Genomic DNA, 19,539 nt, shown 5'->3' on the forward strand with positions numbered 1-19,539 from the left:
AAAGTTTCATGAACATCCCACAATTACATTTGGAGATATAAAAAACTAAAGTTCGCATTTTTTTTTAAACAGCTATTTTTTCACCCAACTTTGCTTCAAACTATCTATATGAAAATTGCTCAGAAACCCTTTTCTTAATATTTTACTTTAAAGAGTTCTAGAAGTTGTATAAGATGGCCAAGTTTTGTTTCTTTCATGCAAATACTTCCAGAGATATCTCATCTCAAAGTTGCTGAAAATTCAAGGATGCACTATTGGAAGCTGTGCTATGGTTTCAAACAAGTACTGAATTTCTGAAACTGAAGCTTTACTAGTGTTCGTTGAGAACGTGTGTGAATGTTCTTACAAAATTTCATCAAAATCCATGATGGTCATGTTGGGAACATTTCTCGATATTAGACCACTTGGCACGGAATGGCACTTTGACCAGTGGTGTAAGTGTTGTATGACATTATTGTGAGCTAAGTATTTGGTGGGACAATCTTATGGCGGGTGTTCATGTTTGAAGTTGTTTTTGCTACACGTGGTATTCAATCATTTGACTTTGTGTAACCACTGTATAAATGAAGACTGTGTTGTGTTGGTTGGTTGGTTTGTGTGTTAAAGGGACCAAGACTGCTACAGTCATTGGTCCCTTTTTTCCAAATACTAAAAAACACCCACAGAGAATAAAAACAATCAACAGACGATAAGACAGACGACACAGAACAAGAGAAACGTAGACAAAGACCAGACAAGACGAACTAAAATCACAGAGCGTGATGGTGGTTGGCCGACTATACAAACAATAAGGGAAAAGCCAACCACGGGAGGGGGGGGAAAAAAAAGACAGATCGTAGGCCATAGGCCAGAATCAACACAAAAACTCACACACTTGGCCCTATGCCAAGTCGAGACAAAGGCAAGGGCGAGGCACACACCATGGGGGTGTAAGCAGAGGGGCCCAGAAAGGAGATGGTACAGGGAAACACCCAAGCCCGTAGAGAAGCTGTTTGACGCGTACGGCGATCAGACAACCCGACCGGGGCCGACGTTCTGGCAGACGGACGACTGACTGACTGCGGGAACAGGACACGATAATTTGGATGCCCGGGCAAACTAAAAACATGGGCAGCATAAGCAGCCAGTAATTGTTGGCGTCATAACCGCAGTGGAGGGACACCTGCCTCCACAAGTATGCTGTCCACAGGGCTGGTCCGGAAGGCACCAGTGGCAAGGCGTATCCCACTGTAGTATTGGGTCCAGCACCCGCAACGCTGGGATGCTGAGCCATAAGCCAGACTCCCATAGTCCAAACGGGACTGGATTAACGCCTGGTAAAGCCATAGGAGAGTAGATCGGTCGGTGCCCCACCTGGTGTGACTCGGGCATCGCAGAGCATTTAGATGCCGCCAACACGCCTGTTTAAGCTGCCACATATGAGGCAGCCAAGTCAGCCGGGCATCAAAAACCACCCCCAAAAACCTATGTGACTCCACCACTGTAAGAAGCTCGCCGTCAAGACAAAGCCGCGGCTCCGGGTGAACAGTGCGTCGCCGGCAGAAATGCATAACGCAGTTCTTGGTGCCAAAAACTGAAAACCATGCGCTACTGCCCAAGATTGCACCTTGCGGATTGCGCCCTGTAGCTGACGTTCAGCAGCTGCAATGCCAAAAGAGCGGTAGTAAAGGCAGAAATCGTCAGCATACAGGGAAGTGGAGACAGAATTTACCAAGGCAGCAGTGAGCCCGTTAATGGCTATTAAAAACAGACAGACACTTAGAACAGAACCCTGTGGAACACTGTTCTCCTGGACTTGGGAGGAATTATATGAGGCCACGACGTGCACGCGCAAGGTACGATACGACAGAAAATTGCGGATATAGATCGGCCCCATCCATGAAGCGTAGAAAGGATGTGATGACGCCATGTCGTATCATACGCCTTCCGCATGTCGAAAAAGACAGCGACCAGATGCTGACAGCGGGCAAAGGCAGTACGGATGGCTGACTCCAGGCTCACCAGACTGTCGGCGGCGGAGCGGCCTTTACGGAACCCACCCTGAGACGGAGCCAGAAGGCCCCGAGACTCCAGAAACCCAATTCAAGCACCGGCTCACCATTCGTTCAAGCAACTTGCAAAGAATGTTGGTGAGGCTAATGGGATGGTAGCTGTCCACCTCCAAAGGGTTCTTCCCCAGTTTCAGAATGGGGACAACAAGACTTTCCCGCCATTGCAACGGAAACTCACCCTCGACCCAAATGCGGTTGTAAAGGTCGAGGAGGCGTCGCTGGCAGTCCACTGAAAGGTGTTTCAGCATCTGAGAGTGAATGCTATCTGGCCCAGGAGCGGTATCAGGACTAGCGGCGAGGGCACTGCGGAATTCCCACTCACTGAATGGGACATTGTGCAATTCAGGATGGTGGGTGCGAAAAGAAAGACTCCGATGTTCTATCCGCTCTTTAATGGAGCGGAAGCCCAAGGGGTAGTTGGTAGAAGCGGAATTCAGAGAAAAGTGCTTTTCCAAGCGGTTTGCAATGACATCGGAGTCAGTACAAACTGCTCCATTCAGTGAGAGCGCAGGGACGCTGACAGGTGTCCGATAGCCATAGAGGCGGTGAATCTTGGCCCACACCTGCGATTGAGTGACATGGAGGCCAATGGTGGACACATACCGCTCCCAGCACTCCTGCTTGCGTTGGCGGATAATGCGGCGGGCTCACGCACGCAGCCGTTTGAAGGCGATAAGGTGTTCGATTGAGGGATGTCGCTTGTGACGCTGGAGCGCTTGCCGGCGAGCTTTAATCGCTTCAGCGATCTCAGGCGACCACCAACGCACAGTCCGCCGCTGAGGGGACCCAGAAGAACGGGGAATGGCAGATTCGGCGGCAGTAACGATGCCGGTGGTGACAGATTGAACCACTGCATCAATGTCATCGTTAGAGAGAGGCTCAATAGCGGCAGTGGAGGAGAACAACTCCCAGTCAGCCTTATTCAGAGCCCATCTGCGAGGGCGCCCAGAAGACTGACGCTGTGGTAGTGACAGAAAGATCGGAAAGTGGTCACTACCACAAAGGTCGTCATGCACTCTCCACTGGACAGATGGTAAGAGGCTAGGGCTACAGATCGAAAGGTCAATGGCGGAGTATGTGCCATGCGCCACACTGAAGTGTGTGAAGGCATCACCCCACAGATGGTTATGGGCGTTAAAGTAGCCTAGTAACAAGAAAGGTGGCGGCAATTGGGCTATCAGAGCAGCCAGGACATGCTGCGCGACATCACCATCTGGTGGAAGGTAAAGACTGCAGACGGTAACAGCCTGTGGTGTCCACAGCCGAACAGCAACAGCCTCTAAAGGTGTTTGGAGGCGTACAGACTCGCTGTGAAGAGAATTCAGGACATATATGCAGACGCAACCAGACACCCTTTCATAACCTGCCCGGTTCTTATAATAACCCCGGTAGCCACGGAGGGCGGGGGTTCGCATTGCCGGAAACCACGTTTCCTGCAGAGCAATGCAGAGGAAAGGGTGAAGGCTGATAAGTTGGCGGAGCTCAGCTAGATGGTGGAGGAAACTGCTGCAGTTCCACTGGAGGATTGTGTTGTCCATGGCTGAGAAAGGCATGACGTGACTGGGAAGGGAGATTACGCCACTGGGTCACCTGCTGCCTCTGATTTAGCACCTGTGATAGCGCTTTCCATGGCGTCTGATGGACCAGCGAGATTAAGGTCCTCAGCGGACACCAGAATCTCCACCGCATCCTCAGACGCAGAGCTGGAAGGTTGCGGTGGGATGGCTGCCACCGCGAGTTTCTTGGGCTGAGAGCTATTCTTGGGTTTCTCACGCCGTTCCTTGGGTCGCACCGGCTGGGAGGGCTTCACCGATTCAATCTGCGGGACGGAGGAGGATCGTGAAGCCCTACGACCAGCTGATTGCGGGCACTCACGTCATTGTCGGTCGTCAGCTTTCTCGCTGGCGGAAACCTGGGAAGGGAGGGACCCAAGGGACCCCTTGCGAGCGTGAGAAGCTGAAGAAGTTGGACACTTCTCAGGCTTAGAAGTGGGGACAGACGTCCCCGATGGGTGGGATGGTGTTGCTCCTGAGGTAGGTGGTGCAGGAGCAACCCGGTGGGTAGAGGCCCCCCCCCCCCCCCACTGGCGAGGGGGCAGGAGGAGTTTTACTACTCGTCGATCCGGCCACAATTGGAGAAACAGACGGGGCTAGCACAGATGTTGTGGCAGCAGCGTAGGAAGATGTCATTCTCACAGGATGGAGTCGGTCGTATTTCCTTTTGGCCTCAGTATAGGTTAGTCGGTCCAGGGTCTTGTATTCCACGATTTTACGCTCTTTCTGGAAAATTCGGCAGTCTGGCGAGCAAGGTGAATGGTGCTCCCCGCAGTTGACACAGATGACAGGCGGGGCACATGGAGTATTGGGATGAGATGGGCGTCCGCAATTTCGACATGTGAGGCTGGAAGTGCAGCGAGAAGACATATGCCCGAACTTCCAGCACTTAAAGCACCGCATCGGGGGAGGGATATAGGGCTTAACGTCACATCGGTAGACCATCACCTTGACCTTTTCAGGTAATTTATCCCCTTCGAAGGCCAAGATGAAGGCACCGGTAGCAATCTGATTTTCCTTCGGACCCCGATGAACGCGCCGGACGGAATGTACACCTCGGCGCTCTAAATTGGCGCGCAGCTCTTCATCAGACTGCAAAAGAAGATCCCTATGGTAAATAACTCCCTGGACCATATTTAAACTCTTATGGGGTGTGGTCGTAACGGCAACATCCCCCAACTTGTCACAAGCGAGTAACCGTTGTGACTGGGCAGAGGATGCTGTTTGTATCAGGACTGACCCAGAGCGCATTTTTGACAAGCCCTCCACCTCCCCAAACTTGTCCTATAAATGCTCGACGAAGAACTGAGGCTTTGTGGAGAGAAAAGACTCACCATCAACCCTCGTACAAACTGAGAAGCGGGGCGAATAACTGCTACTGCTATCCTGAGACTTACATTCCTCCCACTGTGTGGCCTGGGAGGGGAACGTTTTCGGATCGTACTTCTGAGCATTAAACTGAGCCCGAGAACGCTTAGAGACTGCTGGCGGCTGACCACCAGCGAGAGACGATGTACAAAGCTTCATTGCGGGTCATCCGCCCTGATGCCACCTACTCCGACCAAAGGCCCTCCCCAAGGGCGCCACCCAGCCACGGCAAGAGCCACCTGGCAGGATGGCCGTTGCCGGGAGTCCCGATACCCCAGGAGGATAGGCATCTACTCCTTGGCATACGTGGGGAGTTAACGGCGCAGGCATCAGTAGAGCGATCCCTGTGTTGTCAGGGGGCTACAACCAACAGGGTACATGGCGGCCCCACCACAACGGACTGGCTACCGTGCTGGATGTTAGGTAACATGTGGTCCATGGTCGCCGTCGGTGCAGAAAGAGGCACTGCACAGTGCAAGGTGCAATCTGCACGCAGAAACAGAGTCATGCCCAAGAGATGGAGAACGGACAGGACTGCAATTCAACGGTGTATAAGCTGGCGAAAGGTCTGATCGCAAGATGGACACAATGCACCAAGTAAGGCGTCGTTCCCCAATCGGCTCACTCTTCGGAAAATTTTGAGAGATGGAGGCCAAACCCAACAGGGTACCATCATATAAGGCCAAAAAGTTTGAGACTCCTTTTAGTTGCCTCTTACGACAGGCAGGAACACCGCGGGCCTATTGTAACCCACGAACCCGCAGGAGGTTGTGTTGTGTCGCCAGCAAGTTATTTGATTTATTGTTTCAGAGGTTTATGCATTCTTGTTTGTGTTAGGTATGATGAGTGCCTTTTTTATGGGCCAAAATGAAATGGTGCTTTTTTAGCAATGGATATGGCGGAAAAATATAATAGTTCTTCACTTTGGGTTGCAGGGGTTTGGCTTAAATGCAGACAACATAAGGTGTCGCGTGCAATGGAATTATCAAGTTAACTAGTGTCCTGGCTTCTTGAACCAGGGACCTGTGTATGTAGTGGTGTTGCAATGACAATAGTTGTTGATCTATTTGAAGGGTGCCTGGTTCAAGATCAAGGCAGGCCTTTCCGTAAGATTGTTTTACTTATGTATTGATTTTGTTATCAATCATCTTGACATTTTTTGTCGATGTGAAACAGGAGCAAGTGTGTGAAATGTGTAGGAATGATTTTCCTTTTTGTGCACAAGCATGTACTGAGTATGTGAAGTATAACAAACAAACAAACAAACAAACAAATACAAAAAACTGCAGTCTCAGGCAACTGAAACCACACTGCACTCACAGTTTGTTCACAGGTGAGATTTTTATTACATGGCATATAAAGAAATTGACAAGAATATTTTTAAATAAATTTAGAGAGTGTCATATCTACATATGTTGGAGGTCATATATCCTTGCACATTTCACTGTTTTTAGGTCATTAAAATCCAAACCCTAGTTATATCCATCTATATTCACCTTACCTGCATTTGTTGTAAAATGAATTTCAGAAACAAACATTACATCTATATGATATGCAAGCTGCAGTTCCTATAAACAAATCAGAAGTCTATTTATCTAATTACTAACCTTCTAAGATTTAGATGTAGTGTTAATTATAACGTCGTCTTATCTTCACACATTTTAGTCGGGGGAGGGGGGGGGGGAGGGAGTTAAAAAAAGAAAAATCAGTTATATTTTGGCCTATTACTATAAATTTTTTAAATATATAACGTGAAATCTGAGTTAACCCTGAAACAAGGTGCCACCACCACAACAATGACATTGGGGATACACCCATGAATGAATGTCAGTATTTTACCCCCCCCCCCCCTCCCCCCCATACAGATTCTGCAATGAACCCAGCTAACTGCCCAATATCCCATTCACGTTCACATTCCTGTAGTGATAGGGGCTAACCTCTCTTGTCAACAATGACAACATAAACCAGATCTAAGTTCAACCCATCACCTGAGAGAAACAACTGATCTAACTCAAATGTTAATCCAACTCTTGGAACTGTTTGACTGAGGCTGACAATGCCCCAAAGCAGGAACAATGTTTGTGCAACTTGTTGCAGAATCTTTACTTACACAGTCAGAACTACCAGGATACTCAATTCTGTAGCTCTGGTTCCTGTCAATACTCTTTCCTGCTTTACCAACTACTACAACACGATCACCCTTTCCAAAATATCTGCAAAAATTATGTAAAATGTGGTGAGTATAAATTATTATCACGTGTATTTTTTAAAAAAAGGAGAAAGAGGGTTTTAAATGGTCAGCAAGAAGATATATTAACATGAGTTTGTAATGTGAATGTAAAGTGACTCTTACAACAACATTATTGCTAATCGTACAAATGACCCATGGAATGTGAAGCTGACATATAGGGCTTAGACTACCACACAGCTAAGACGACTGGGCGAACAAAGGCTTTTTGTGGATGCATATTAAACATACATGCTGCGCCACTGAACGATTTGGTGGCAAGTTGACAAAATTTCCCACAAAAATTCTTTCAATCATAGGTACTAGATAAGCTAGAAAGTAATTCAACTATATAGCAACCAGGGTGTAAAACTCGTTTTGAGGTTCCTCTATTACTATTTAAAATTGTAAGTTTTTACTTTGTCTCATGCCTGTAATTAGGGGCGGTCTTCTCGTTCACTCTGTACGTTTCGAAAGGGATAACTCCACGCATACAAACTAGATTAGAAAAGCGGCTAGGCTTAACTGAAGACACATTACTTACTGTCATCCTGCAGGTTAAAGGAGAAAGCTGCGATTTTGTCGCCAGGCAGTAATTTTGCTGTTATGCCCAGTTCTTCGCAGAGTGAGTCCGGAATTGCCTGTTGAATAGAAATGTTACAATTAGTGCACTAGCGCAAATCAAATAAACACTCAGAAAGTGACACTCCACTCACTAAAGTCTTCACGCCCTCCATTCCGACGCCTTGCGATTCACATTTCGCGCATACAAGGGCGGACTAATCAAGACTAACCACTCGTCTGTTACGACTTGATATCGATCGATGTGAGATAATCGGTGTGGATAGACTAAAGCGAAGTTCGAATGTAATTTATGAACACGTGCAGAACTATTACCAGTAGTTAAATAACGTTCTGCGGACCATAGATTTTTCTTGATATCGGAAAACATACTGCATTTATCAGAAATGTCGGAGCGTGAAGTATTAATGAAGTTACAACTGCAAAAACCAATTTCCGAAACATGAATCTGAAGTAAAGTTATTCATTTAGAGTGATTTTAATTTATTATATTGCTCCTTCTCTGTTTTCCCTTTGCGGAAAATCGTGATTCTATGTTATCTGTGGTTATCGATAAATTAATTGAAAAGTGTCACATGTGAAGTACCGGCTTGTTTTATGCTATAGACTTTGAGATATTGGTAAACAACTGTGCCGCGAATGCAACTACGCTACAGACTGGGAATTACCGTTCATCACCAATGAGTGACAAGCAATGACAGCCATCAATGAAAGAGATGCATTTCATGATTGAATAGATTTGAAGCAAATTTCTTGTTGCCCGAGCTGAAGTAGGAAAGAAGGGATTCCTGTTTAGCACTATCAACAATGGAAGTCACCAAGAAAAGTAAGTTTGTTCGCTTTGCAAAAACTGAATTGATTGGTGTTGATTACATTTGTTGCTCCGCGGGAAAACCGAAAAGATGTATTTTTGGTTCACGACTCCACTCGCATGCCAATCCTTCTGAATTACGCATAAAAGAAGGGAAATTAAACACTAGAAAATTTAAATATTGCAAAGGTATAATCATTCGCATTAGTTATATACGCTTATTAGTTCATGACGCAATACGCGGGCAGCTGTAATCAGAATAATTATAAAAACAACTCCAGTTGTGCGTTGCTTATGTAGGAACTTGGTAGAGTATCGTCAGATGCTGATTCTGATTGTGCTAATGAAGCATAGTAGTGGTGCCATAACATCTGTTAATTTATTATTGGCTTAAAATAGTTGCGGAACGTCTGTGTTGCTTATTGTTGTATTGCACGGATAATTAACTAGTAATTATGTTTTCCATGTCGTAAAGTAAAAGCAGCTTGATGCACGTGTTTTACTCTTGCATGCATTGTTAAAAAGACCCCATGTCTCAGCTTCATATTGATATTATTACATTGGTAAGTAGTAACACGACTTAAGCGGCAAAGTTATTAGTTAGCGCTCGCATACATCTCATCGCAGTCCGTAATGTATGAAATAATTAGTTGGACTATTACGCTTCAAATGTTGAGCTGTGTAGTAGTGCCCTCACCCACCTATCCTTTTGGATAGATGGTGTACGATATATGTAGGCTTCTCAATCCGTTCCAAAATAGTCCTCGGTTTTTTGTATGTTAGGTAACACAGCATTTCTGAATTTAACTGAAAATTCGGTATATAACGAAAAGTGCAATAAATGTGGATCAAGCAAAGACTTCATGCTATGTTACAGTTCCATCTGCTACCAAAACGTGTATTTCTTGTTCACTGTGTTAGTCACAGCCACATTATTAACTTCTCCTCTGACATAGACATCTACATTGGAGATCAGTGTTGCACCAGTGTTACAGTTTACTGTATTTTATTATGAAATTAAGATCAATACACCAACTTACCTGTTCAGTTATTGGGGAACCAATATGTGAAAACAGTTATTCTTGTAAAATAACATGTACTGTCCATTCCCTGCCTCACAGTGGACACCTAGTCCAGTTGAAGAAAGCTGGCCCAAGCAATAGTGAAATACAGTGTTGGTGACTGCTTCCATTTGTCACAGTAATAGGGACATTTGAAAGATTTTTTCATTGTGAGTCTTCTTTTTATCTTTTAACAAAGACGTAAAATTCAAAATGTGTACAATGTTGAACTACACACACACAACATTGTTTCACTTTCCTTGTGTGCTAAAAGTAGATTCCGTTTTGTTGTGTGTATGTGATTCTGTTGACCTTGCAAGTAGCAGTCACAGCGAAAAAAGGCTAACGGCAGTTTGTTGTCCAAGCTTACTGCTCTGTATTAGTAGCCACAGTGTGCTCCCTTGCCAGTTAAGGTGCTGTTTCAAAAGTTTGGTTTTTTTTTAATGTCCCTCTTGTGTCTTTCTTCCATTGCAAAAATTCTTTTTGTCTGTACTTCAGAGCTTCCACATTATTGCATGAAATCTGATGCATTGCTGGGACCAGAATCTGAACACTCGTAATGATGTGGAATGCTACAGATAAATTATTATGCGACATATTGATGTGCAGATTTACTTGGAAACATTTGTTGGTGAACCCAGAATAATTCTGTGCATCATTACTCTTGTTCAGTCAGTGTAAATAAGGGTTACCAGCCTCACATTGATGTACAAAACTGTGTTAAACTTCTCTACACTCCAAAATCAAAAATTAAAAGCTCTGTAGCTGCTTAACTAATCTCAGGAAGATTCTAATATCTGACCAACCACAACAACAGAGCAGATAATAGTACATGAATAAATGAAAACTCTTAAATATGCATGTAATACATTATCAATTTTGCAGAGAGATGGCAAGCAGGTAGGTGCAGCAGTCCTCAACGGCTGTGAAACAATTTTACAACTGGAGCAGTTTGGGGTTATACATTGGAATATCAACTGTTCTTACTCCTGATTACTACATGCATATGGTGTAGAAAGGAGCAACATGATACTTGTATACAATGTAATCTCTGCCAGAAACCAAAGACTGCTTGTGAAGGATGGATGTAGATGTAAAGAAAACAGTGCAGGTACTTGAAGAGTTCTCTAAATTTTTCATGGTTCATGAGATGAATGAGAAACAAAGAAAAAGAGGCTAATAACATTCTGAAAGTGATGCCAGATGAGGCATACAAAGCCATTCCATTTACAAGGAAACAAAATCCATGCCCGGGGTGAGAGCTTTCCAGTAGAAATGGTTAAAGTTTGAGGTGAAGCAATAGAAAAGAAGTTTGTAAAATTGTTGACAGTTAACTCCCAAGGAAGAGGCACTCAAAATATTGGGGGGGGGGTCTGTAACTTCTCCTTGATGTTGTAGAAATTTATTAAAATTGCACCAACATCATTCAGAACATATTGGATTTTTATATATATAAGCAGGCTTCAAAAGTGGATTTAGCTTAATAACCATTTGCAAGTCATGAACAGAGTAATGAGTGTGAAATGCCACTTTCTCTGTGATGTTATAAATTTTGAGAAATCTTTTGGCTTAGTTTCTGCATGTACTTTCAATTTTTGCGGAACAGTTGGTCCGAGAATTCGTAATAGCAATACCAGTTACAATCAGGTAGGCGATACCTTCTTCTGCAAAACTTTTGATGCACTCTAAAGTATGTCTCCCACTGATATACCTGTTGGTACCAGACATTTGCACTGCTATGGGTGACAGATTCAAAGAATTTTTGAAGTTGTTGGAAGCAACAATCAACTATTATTATTTTGTTTGCAGTTCACTGGTGCAGTGAGAGAACTATGAATACCTTGAATGCAATACATCTTCAACAAGAGTTATAGGTTGTGGAAAGTATTGCACACAAAGGTCGTAATAAAAAAAGACACTTGGTACATTGCTGCCCTTAAGCATGGCAACACAGGTGATGAAGCTTAAAAATTGTTTTGAAGTCTTAAGAAACCATGTAGAATATGGTTATGGATTGTTGCTGCAAGACTTCTACAATGGTGGTAGCAGTGATTGGTTCAGATTGTGGTCTTTGTATATAAAAGGGGTATTCAAATGAAAATGAGACAGATGGAAAAAACATAAGAAAACTGTTCATTATTTCAAAATTAATCACCATAAATAGTTACACTTTTGTCGCACTGTGAGACAAGATGGTCAATGCCTTAATGGAAAAATGTTTGCAGTTGCCTACAGAACAATCTTGAATGTCTTTCTCAAAGCTCCAAAAATTGGGAAATCGCATGGGGAGTGATTGGGACTGTATTGAGGGTTGTGTATAGCTTACCAGTGAAACTTCTGTGGTGTAATCTAAACAATCTTGGCAGTGTGTAGGCCCGCCCATGATTGACCACAAGGGGATAAGGCTGGGTCCATGTGTCTACATGATCCTGCCATTGTCAGTACCTGAGCTAAGGCTGGTGAGCCATCTCTATCCCTCTTGGAGCTTTTGAGTTATCCAGAGTCACCAATAATCCATCTAGCATTATGAACACTCACATAAATTTCGTTTTTGGATCACCTTTGAACAATAAAGCCATGTAGGATTCTCACAAAAACAGACCTACATTCTGATTAAAATTACTTTTCATTTGACTTTGTCCTGTGACAACGCAACTCCATGTATTTAGGCTGTTGTTTGTACTTCGTTTGAGAGCAGGTTGCCTGCATGAGCATAATACTTCTTTGCCCGCTGCAACAATTAAATGACTTGCGCAGACTAAGCTGTCTATTTGTAGTATCTTTTGTAGAGTTGATCACAGACGTCTGATTTGAAGCAGAGTGGAAGCTTTATAAGAGAGGCTCAGATGACTGTTGCAGTATCAGATGTGAATTTCTGAACCTCTGTAATGGGTACAGAATTGCAGGGTTCTCTTTAATAAACTTCAGGAGCATTCAAGGAAAAAGGCTCAGAATTAGTATCGCTACTGAAGGTTATAAACCACATATACTATTAGAACAAAAAGTAGCTTGAAACCTGATATTAATGACAACAAAATCCTAAGTTCAGATTGGAATATTTATCACAAGGATAGGTTTGTTGCCAGTGGTTGCGGCGTGTTTTATTGCAGTAAAGAATTCAATAAAATCTAAAGAGGTTATCACGGATTCCGACCGTGAATTAATCTGGATGAAGTTAAGTATCAAAGATCAGTCAAAAATGGTTATTGGGTGCTTTTATAGAGTTATTGAGTCAGGAGCTCTAGTCATAGAGTGCTTCAGACAGAACATGCAGAATATTGTTAGTTAGTTATTTGATCATGCCATTGTAATAGGGGGTGAGTGCAAATTGCCAGGTACTGATTGAGAGTGTCATTGTATCGCAACTGGTGCCAGAGACAGGGATTCGTGTGACACTGTTGTGGATATCTTGTACAAAAATTGCTTTGAGTAAATAGAGAACCAACTCATAGGGAAATGTCGTAGACCTTCTGGCAACAAACAGAGCTGAACTTAACAAATCAGTTTACATAGAGGAAGGTGTCAGTGATAGGCTGTGGTAGCATTTATCACAACGGATCTGACAAAGAATGTTAAGGAAGGTAGGGAGATATTTTTGTGTAGCAAGAGTGACTGGATACAAACTTCAGAATATCTGAGCAGTCAGCATCAGATATTCAGTGATGAGGACGAAGATGTGGAAAACAAATGGAAAATATTCAGAGGAATTATGCAATATGCCCTAGTCAAATATGTTCCAAGTAAAGTCTTCAGGGATGGGAAATACACACTGTGGTATAATAACTGTGTTAGAAAATTGCTACATAAACAAAGAGAACTTCTCCTCAGATCCAAGAGAAGAACATAGCTAAACAACAAAAGCTGAACGAAGTGAAAATGAGCATATAGAGAGCAATGAGAGAAACGTTCAATGACTTTGCAAGTAAAATTTTGTCAACCAATCTGAGTAACAACCATAAGAGGTTTAGGTCATATGTAGAACCTGTAAGTGGATCAGTATCATCTATTTATTCACTCACTGACCATACTGGCACCGAAATGGAAGATGACAGAGAGTAGGCAAAAATACTGAATTCTGTCTTCCAAAATTGTTTCACCACGGTTCCTCCTTTCAATCATTGTGCGAATGTCAAATGGCAGATACTGAGATAACAAATTGTGGAATAGAAAAACTACTACAATCACTTAGTTGTGGAAAGGCACCAGGACAAGATGAGATACCTGTTAAGATTCTACAAAGATTATGTGAAAGAACGTGCTCCCCTTCTAGCAGTAATTTATCATAGATCACTTGAGGCCCAAAGGGTACCTAGTGACTGGAAGAAAGCGCAAGTCATTCCAAAGTGCAGGTCATTCCCATTTTTAAGGAGGACTGTAGGAAAGATGCACACAATTATAGACCTATATTGTTGACGTCAAACTGTTGTAGAGTTCAGAATGAGATATTCACACTGCAGCGGAGTGTGCGCTGATAGAGTGGTGGGGCAGGTTTTTTGCTTAAGAATTGTGACGTTCTTGGAGAAGGAAAATCTTGTCTATAAAAAGCAACATAGATTCCGCAAACAAAGATACTGAGAAACGCAGCTTGCTGTGTTCCTCCGTGAGATCCACAGTGCCGTAGACAATGGTGCTCAGGTTGATGCTGTGTTCCTTGACTTCAGGAAGGCATTTGACACCATCCTGCATTGCCATTTACTGAAAAGAATAAGAGCTTATTGAGTATTGGAGCAAATTTGCGACAGGATTCAAGACTTCCATACAGACAGACCTCAGCAGCTCATTCTTAATGTAACAAAAATGACAGATGTAAAAGTAATTTCCTATGTCCCCCAAGCAAATGTAATAGGACCATTACTGTTTACAATATATATATATATATATATATATATATATATATATATATATATATATATATATATATATATATATATATATATATATATAAATAAATGAAGTAGTGGAAAGTGTTGGATGCTCTCTAAGGCTGTTCACAGATGATGTGTTTGTGCATAACAAAGTAGCAATGCCAGGAGATAGTAACAGTTTGCAATGACCCCCAGAGAATTGATGAATGGTGCAGGCTCTAGAAGTTGACCCAGAATGTAAATAAATGTTACATATTGCACATACATAGGAAAAGAAATCCACTTGTGTATAGCTACACTATTGATGACGAACTGCTGGAAACAGTATCTGCCATAAAATATCTAGGGGGTAACTATCCAGAGCGACGTTAAGTGGAATGACCATATAAAACAAATAGTGGGAAAAGCAGACGCCAGACTCAGATTTGTAAGAAGAATCTTAAGGAAATGTAACTTTTCCACAAAGGATTTGGCAGATAAGCTTGTTCGACATGTTCTGGAGTACTGCTTGGGATCCCTACCAGATATGACTGATAGAAGAAACAGAGAATATCCAACAAAGAGCAGCACATTTCATCACGGGATCGTTGAGTTAGCACTAGTGTGTTACGGAGATGCTCAACAAACTCCATTGGCAGATGTTACAAGAGAGGAGTTGTGCAGCATGGAGAGATTTCTCTTGAAACTTCAGGAGAGCACTTTCAGGGAAGAGTCTGATAACATGTTACTTTCCCCTACATACATCTCGCATAATGACCATGAAGAGAAAATTCGAGAAATTAGAGCCAATATAGAACATTATCAACACTCAATGCTATTCACTAGTGGAACAGGGTTGGAGGGTTCATTTAGCGGTACAAAGAGTACCCTCAACCACACACGATTAGGTGGCTTGTGGGGTATGATGTAGAACTAGGTGTAGATGATGGCAATGCACAATAGTAGATTAAGCATGTGCACCACACTACTTGAGAAGTGCAAGTGAAATGACATTTTTTGTGATGCATTAGCAGTGTTCTTAACATTCTGTGTCGTAAGGAATTATGTTTCAAAGTGTAAAATATCAACCAACAAGCTGTTTTAGACAGACCTTAGTATCATTTGCCACACAAGATTTCAGTTTGTGTCCAAAACTGGAACTAGATACCGTCTAATACTATGAAGGGGCATGAGTTTATTCTGGTCTCCTGAATGGATGAGAGAGAGTATTCCAGGTTCAATGTTTAAAATTAGGGTTTTATAAATTCCTATCACAGTAGTGCAAATATTTATCAGTTTACATTGACAGATCTAAATCAGAACCTTAGTTGCTCTGTGGCGTGGTGTACTAAGATCTAACTATCTGTTGAATTAACCATCCATGACTTACCGTTGCATGGATGTGTGGTGGTACTAGAACAGGTGTATTTTAACTTTCAGGATCACTCACTCGAAGGACTATATCTCATTCACTCAGATTTCAGGCCATCCACTACATGTGCCCAGCAGAATCTAGTCCATCCAGGACACCAATTTTCAACTACAACACATAGGAGAAAAGGTGTTTTTTCCTTGCTGGACACCTGGCCCCATGAGACAACATGGCAAGGAATTGGAAGATGTAGCAGCTGAAGAGGCCTGCAGTTTACCTACTAAGCTCATTGTAAAGTCTGCCTACTTGCAGTGTACATTTTATTTACACACAGGAGCAAATATTAATTGAAGGAGTGGCTTGAAGTGGAATAACAGTCTGTGGCTGGTGAATTCTGCAACTCTTCTAATTCTATATGTTAGTCAATACCTCATGACCTTTCTAACAAAAGCCCACATTGAATTGTTCGGTGAACTACTTTGCACAGCTTGAAGCATTGCCACTCCCACAGGACTAACCCTTAGATACATTTCAGGAGTTTGACTGCCAGCATGATTTTGTCATCATTTCTCCACTGCTTACCTCCAGTACATAGACATAGTCTGAATTATTGAATTGGCAATCACTCTAACAAGTAGAATGGTGCAACTGTTGATTCACTTCATGGATACATTGTCAGTTCCGCCACTGTCTTCATATCTTGAAGCTGTTGCGTCACCTCAGTTGACTAGTTTTCCCTATCACTGTTGTCCAAACCAAAACAGCTCAACATTTGCAGAAGGTTTAGTCCATTAGGCCGATCAGATTTCAGACAGGAAAAACTGGGACACTTGTGTTTATACTTTATACCAAACTTCATTACTATACTTACGCTTACCTTTCTTGTTAGTTATCCTGATATTTTGAAATCACCTTTCTTGTTAGTTATCCTGATATTTTGAAATCATTAATAGGCCTATGATGATGAAGCAGCTGAAAAACCCACAGCAAGAATGCGTTTTCATTTTGTGGGTTGGAAGAGAATATGTAGATACATTACACATACATAAATTTTTTCCTTCAGAAATAAAAAGACATAGTAATCATATGCAAATCATACATTTCATACTAAAATTTAAAGTTTTGTTTGATTGCAGACTGTTAGGGCAAGTGTGCGTACATACCAAATAACATTCAATAAGCACAGCTAACACATGCCACATCGTTCACATTCTTCACAAAATGAACTTCTATATGGCTACCGGCACATAAGGAGATGCTCCTTTACACCTTCTTTGGTTTCAATCTCCCAGGAGATTCACAGCTGTTTTGTGAGTACATGTGTGGAACGCATGGGTCCCCGAGCTATTGCAGCCGTTCTTCTTTTCTGGGCTGCTTTAGCTTCCCCTTTCTTCTCCTTCCCTGTCCTTATTTCTTTCTCTCTGCCTCTTCCTTTCTTTTTCTTGGTGTTCTTATTTAGGTCGGCCTGGCTATCATCCTGACTTCACTTTGTGCTGCTGTTTTGTGTCGTTTACTTTTCCTCCTCTTTTTCCTTTTTGAAGAGGTTTGACCTCTGTCTTTAAATCTGAAATCTGTTGTGTGAGCTAGGCGGGGAAAAAAACTCTGTCCCTAGTGTGTTTGGTGTGGGTACCTCTCCCCCTCCCCCATCCGCCTCTGCCTCTCCTTTTTCCCCCCGTCCTCCTCACCATAGCCCTTTTGCCTCCTTGCTAGGTCATGAGCTCAGTAGCCAGTCGGTGTTGTCAGTCTGTTATGTACGCATCTGGCTGAGCCCCCTGACACCACAGGGATTACAATGCTGGTACCAGCACTGTGAATGCCTCGTGCAAGCCTAGGAGTGGTTGCCCATCTTATCGGGGCATTGGAATTCACAGCGACTGTCCAGCCAGGTGGCCCTTGCTTTGGCTGGGTGGTGCCCATGGGGGGGGGGGGGGGGGAGGAGCTCCTGTTTGAAGTGGGTGATACCAGGGCGGATGCTTAACACTTGAAACGTGTTAAACTCTCTGTCCACTCTTCAGTAGCCTCACCTCTTCCTAGGAATAGTGTTGTCCCAGTTCCTGTTTCTGCCTTTCCGGCCTTTTCATCCCTTGGCTATTCTTTGGAGGTGGGTTAGGACCATTATCTTGGAGCGAAACACTTACTGTGGTTCCTGGTCTGTCACAGGACTGACAGGGAGACTTCTGCCATCACCAAATCCCTTTCCTTTGTGGAACACATTGAGGACAAGTTCGGTGAAGTTGAGTCCTTAGTCAAGACGAGATCTAGCTCCTTCCTTATAAAGACAGCTTCTGCCTCCCTCAGTGCCTGTGACCATTTAGGAGACTTCCCAGTGAATATCACTCCTCACAAGTCTCAGAGTATGACACATAGTGTGATTTTCCACAGGGACCATCTCCTCCAGTCAGATGATGAACTAAATGCTAATCTGGAACAAGGGGGCATTCATTTCATCTGGAGTGTCCAGAGAGGACCTAAAGACCATTGTGTAGACACTGATGCTTTCATCCTGGTATTTGAGGGGTATACCCTGCCCGAGAAGGTCAAGATAATGGTACACAGATGCAACATCAAACCACTTCTCATGCATTGCTTCTTTTGCCTCAAGTTCAGCCATATGTCCTTGCAATGCTACGCCACTTCCATCTGTGGTGATTGTGGCCACCCTCTTCATATGGGGAGCCCATGCTCCCCACAGCCTGACTGTGTAAACTGCTCTTGTCTACATTCTCCTCCATCACCGGAGTGTCCAGTGTATACAAAGGGAAAAAAGAATTTAGGAAATAAAGATCCTTGACTGTCTCAGCTACTTTGAGGCTCGGTAGAAGGTTGACAGACTTCACTCTGTGAATCACTCATCCGCCTTTGCGTCAGTTAAGTCTTTCCTCTTCCTTACCACCATCCTGCCCTCCTCCAATTTCCTCTTCTATGCCTCCTGATAGTGCTGAGGCTCCCTCTTGGAGGGCTTGGGACATCCTCCACAGCCTTCTCACGATAGGAAGCCTCTAACCTTGGGTCGGACAAGGGACCTGTGCTCCGAGGGACCAAAAGCCACTCATTCTCTGTCCGATCCAGACATCGCTGCCATCTATTCCCTTACTTACAACGCGTCCTCCCTCCTCCTGAGGGAGAAGAAGAAGCAGCAGCAGTCCAACTCAAAGGACGAGGCTTCCCCGGTATCCCAGGGGGGCTTCACTTCCTCCCCCTCATTCTGAATCAGACCCAGTTTTTATGGATGGCACCCCATCCTCATTGGTGATGACCACTGACCTATTAACATGACTTCTACGCAGCTTCTATATGTCTAACTTCGACTCACCATATGATAATCCAGTGGAATTGCAATCGATATTACTGTCACCTACCAGAAATACAACTTATTTCCTCTTATTATGCATTCTGCCTTGCCCTCCAAGAAACGCACTTCTGTGATGATCACTCTCCAATGTTTTGTGACTATCAGGTGTTCTGTCGGAACCGTGCCGGCCCCAGAATAGTGTCTGTAAGGTTCTGCACTCTGGTTTGCACCAGTCATTAGTGACCAGCTTCCCCCTCATACCAACCTGGAATCAATAGCGGTATGAGTGCGAACAACCCCAGCAATCACCATTTGCAATGTCTACCTGCCTCCTGGTAGAACGCTTCCTTATGTTGACCTGCTTACTTTAGTACAGCA

At 43.5% G+C, this 19,539-nt stretch overlaps 2 protein-coding genes across 3 annotated transcripts in view; one reads left to right on the top strand and one right to left on the bottom strand.

Moving 5' to 3' along the window:
• Positions 1–8,005, bottom strand: part of LOC126334541 (nuclear pore complex protein Nup85) — a 124,846-nt gene extending 116,841 nt beyond the window's left edge. For both annotated transcript variants that reach the window (XM_049996906.1, XM_049996905.1), the window contains exons 1-2: positions 7,916–8,005; positions 7,744–7,840 (exon numbers count right to left, since the gene is read on the bottom strand). In XM_049996906.1, the coding sequence (XP_049852863.1) occupies positions 7,744–7,840; positions 7,916–7,936 (118 nt within the window). In that variant the 5' untranslated portion in view covers positions 7,937–8,005. The remainder of the gene's footprint in view (positions 1–7,743; positions 7,841–7,915) is intronic.
• Positions 8,006–8,407: 402 nt separating this feature from the next.
• Positions 8,408–19,539, top strand: part of LOC126334542 (poly(A)-specific ribonuclease PARN-like) — a 272,077-nt gene continuing 260,945 nt past the window's right edge. The window contains exon 1 of the mRNA XM_049996907.1: positions 8,408–8,607. Within this exon, the coding sequence (XP_049852864.1) occupies positions 8,589–8,607 (19 nt within the window). The 5' untranslated portion in view covers positions 8,408–8,588. The remainder of the gene's footprint in view (positions 8,608–19,539) is intronic.

Source organism: Schistocerca gregaria, chromosome 2 (genome assembly GCF_023897955.1).
Source record: "Schistocerca gregaria isolate iqSchGreg1 chromosome 2, iqSchGreg1.2, whole genome shotgun sequence".
NCBI lineage: Eukaryota > Metazoa > Arthropoda > Insecta > Orthoptera > Acrididae > Schistocerca > Schistocerca gregaria.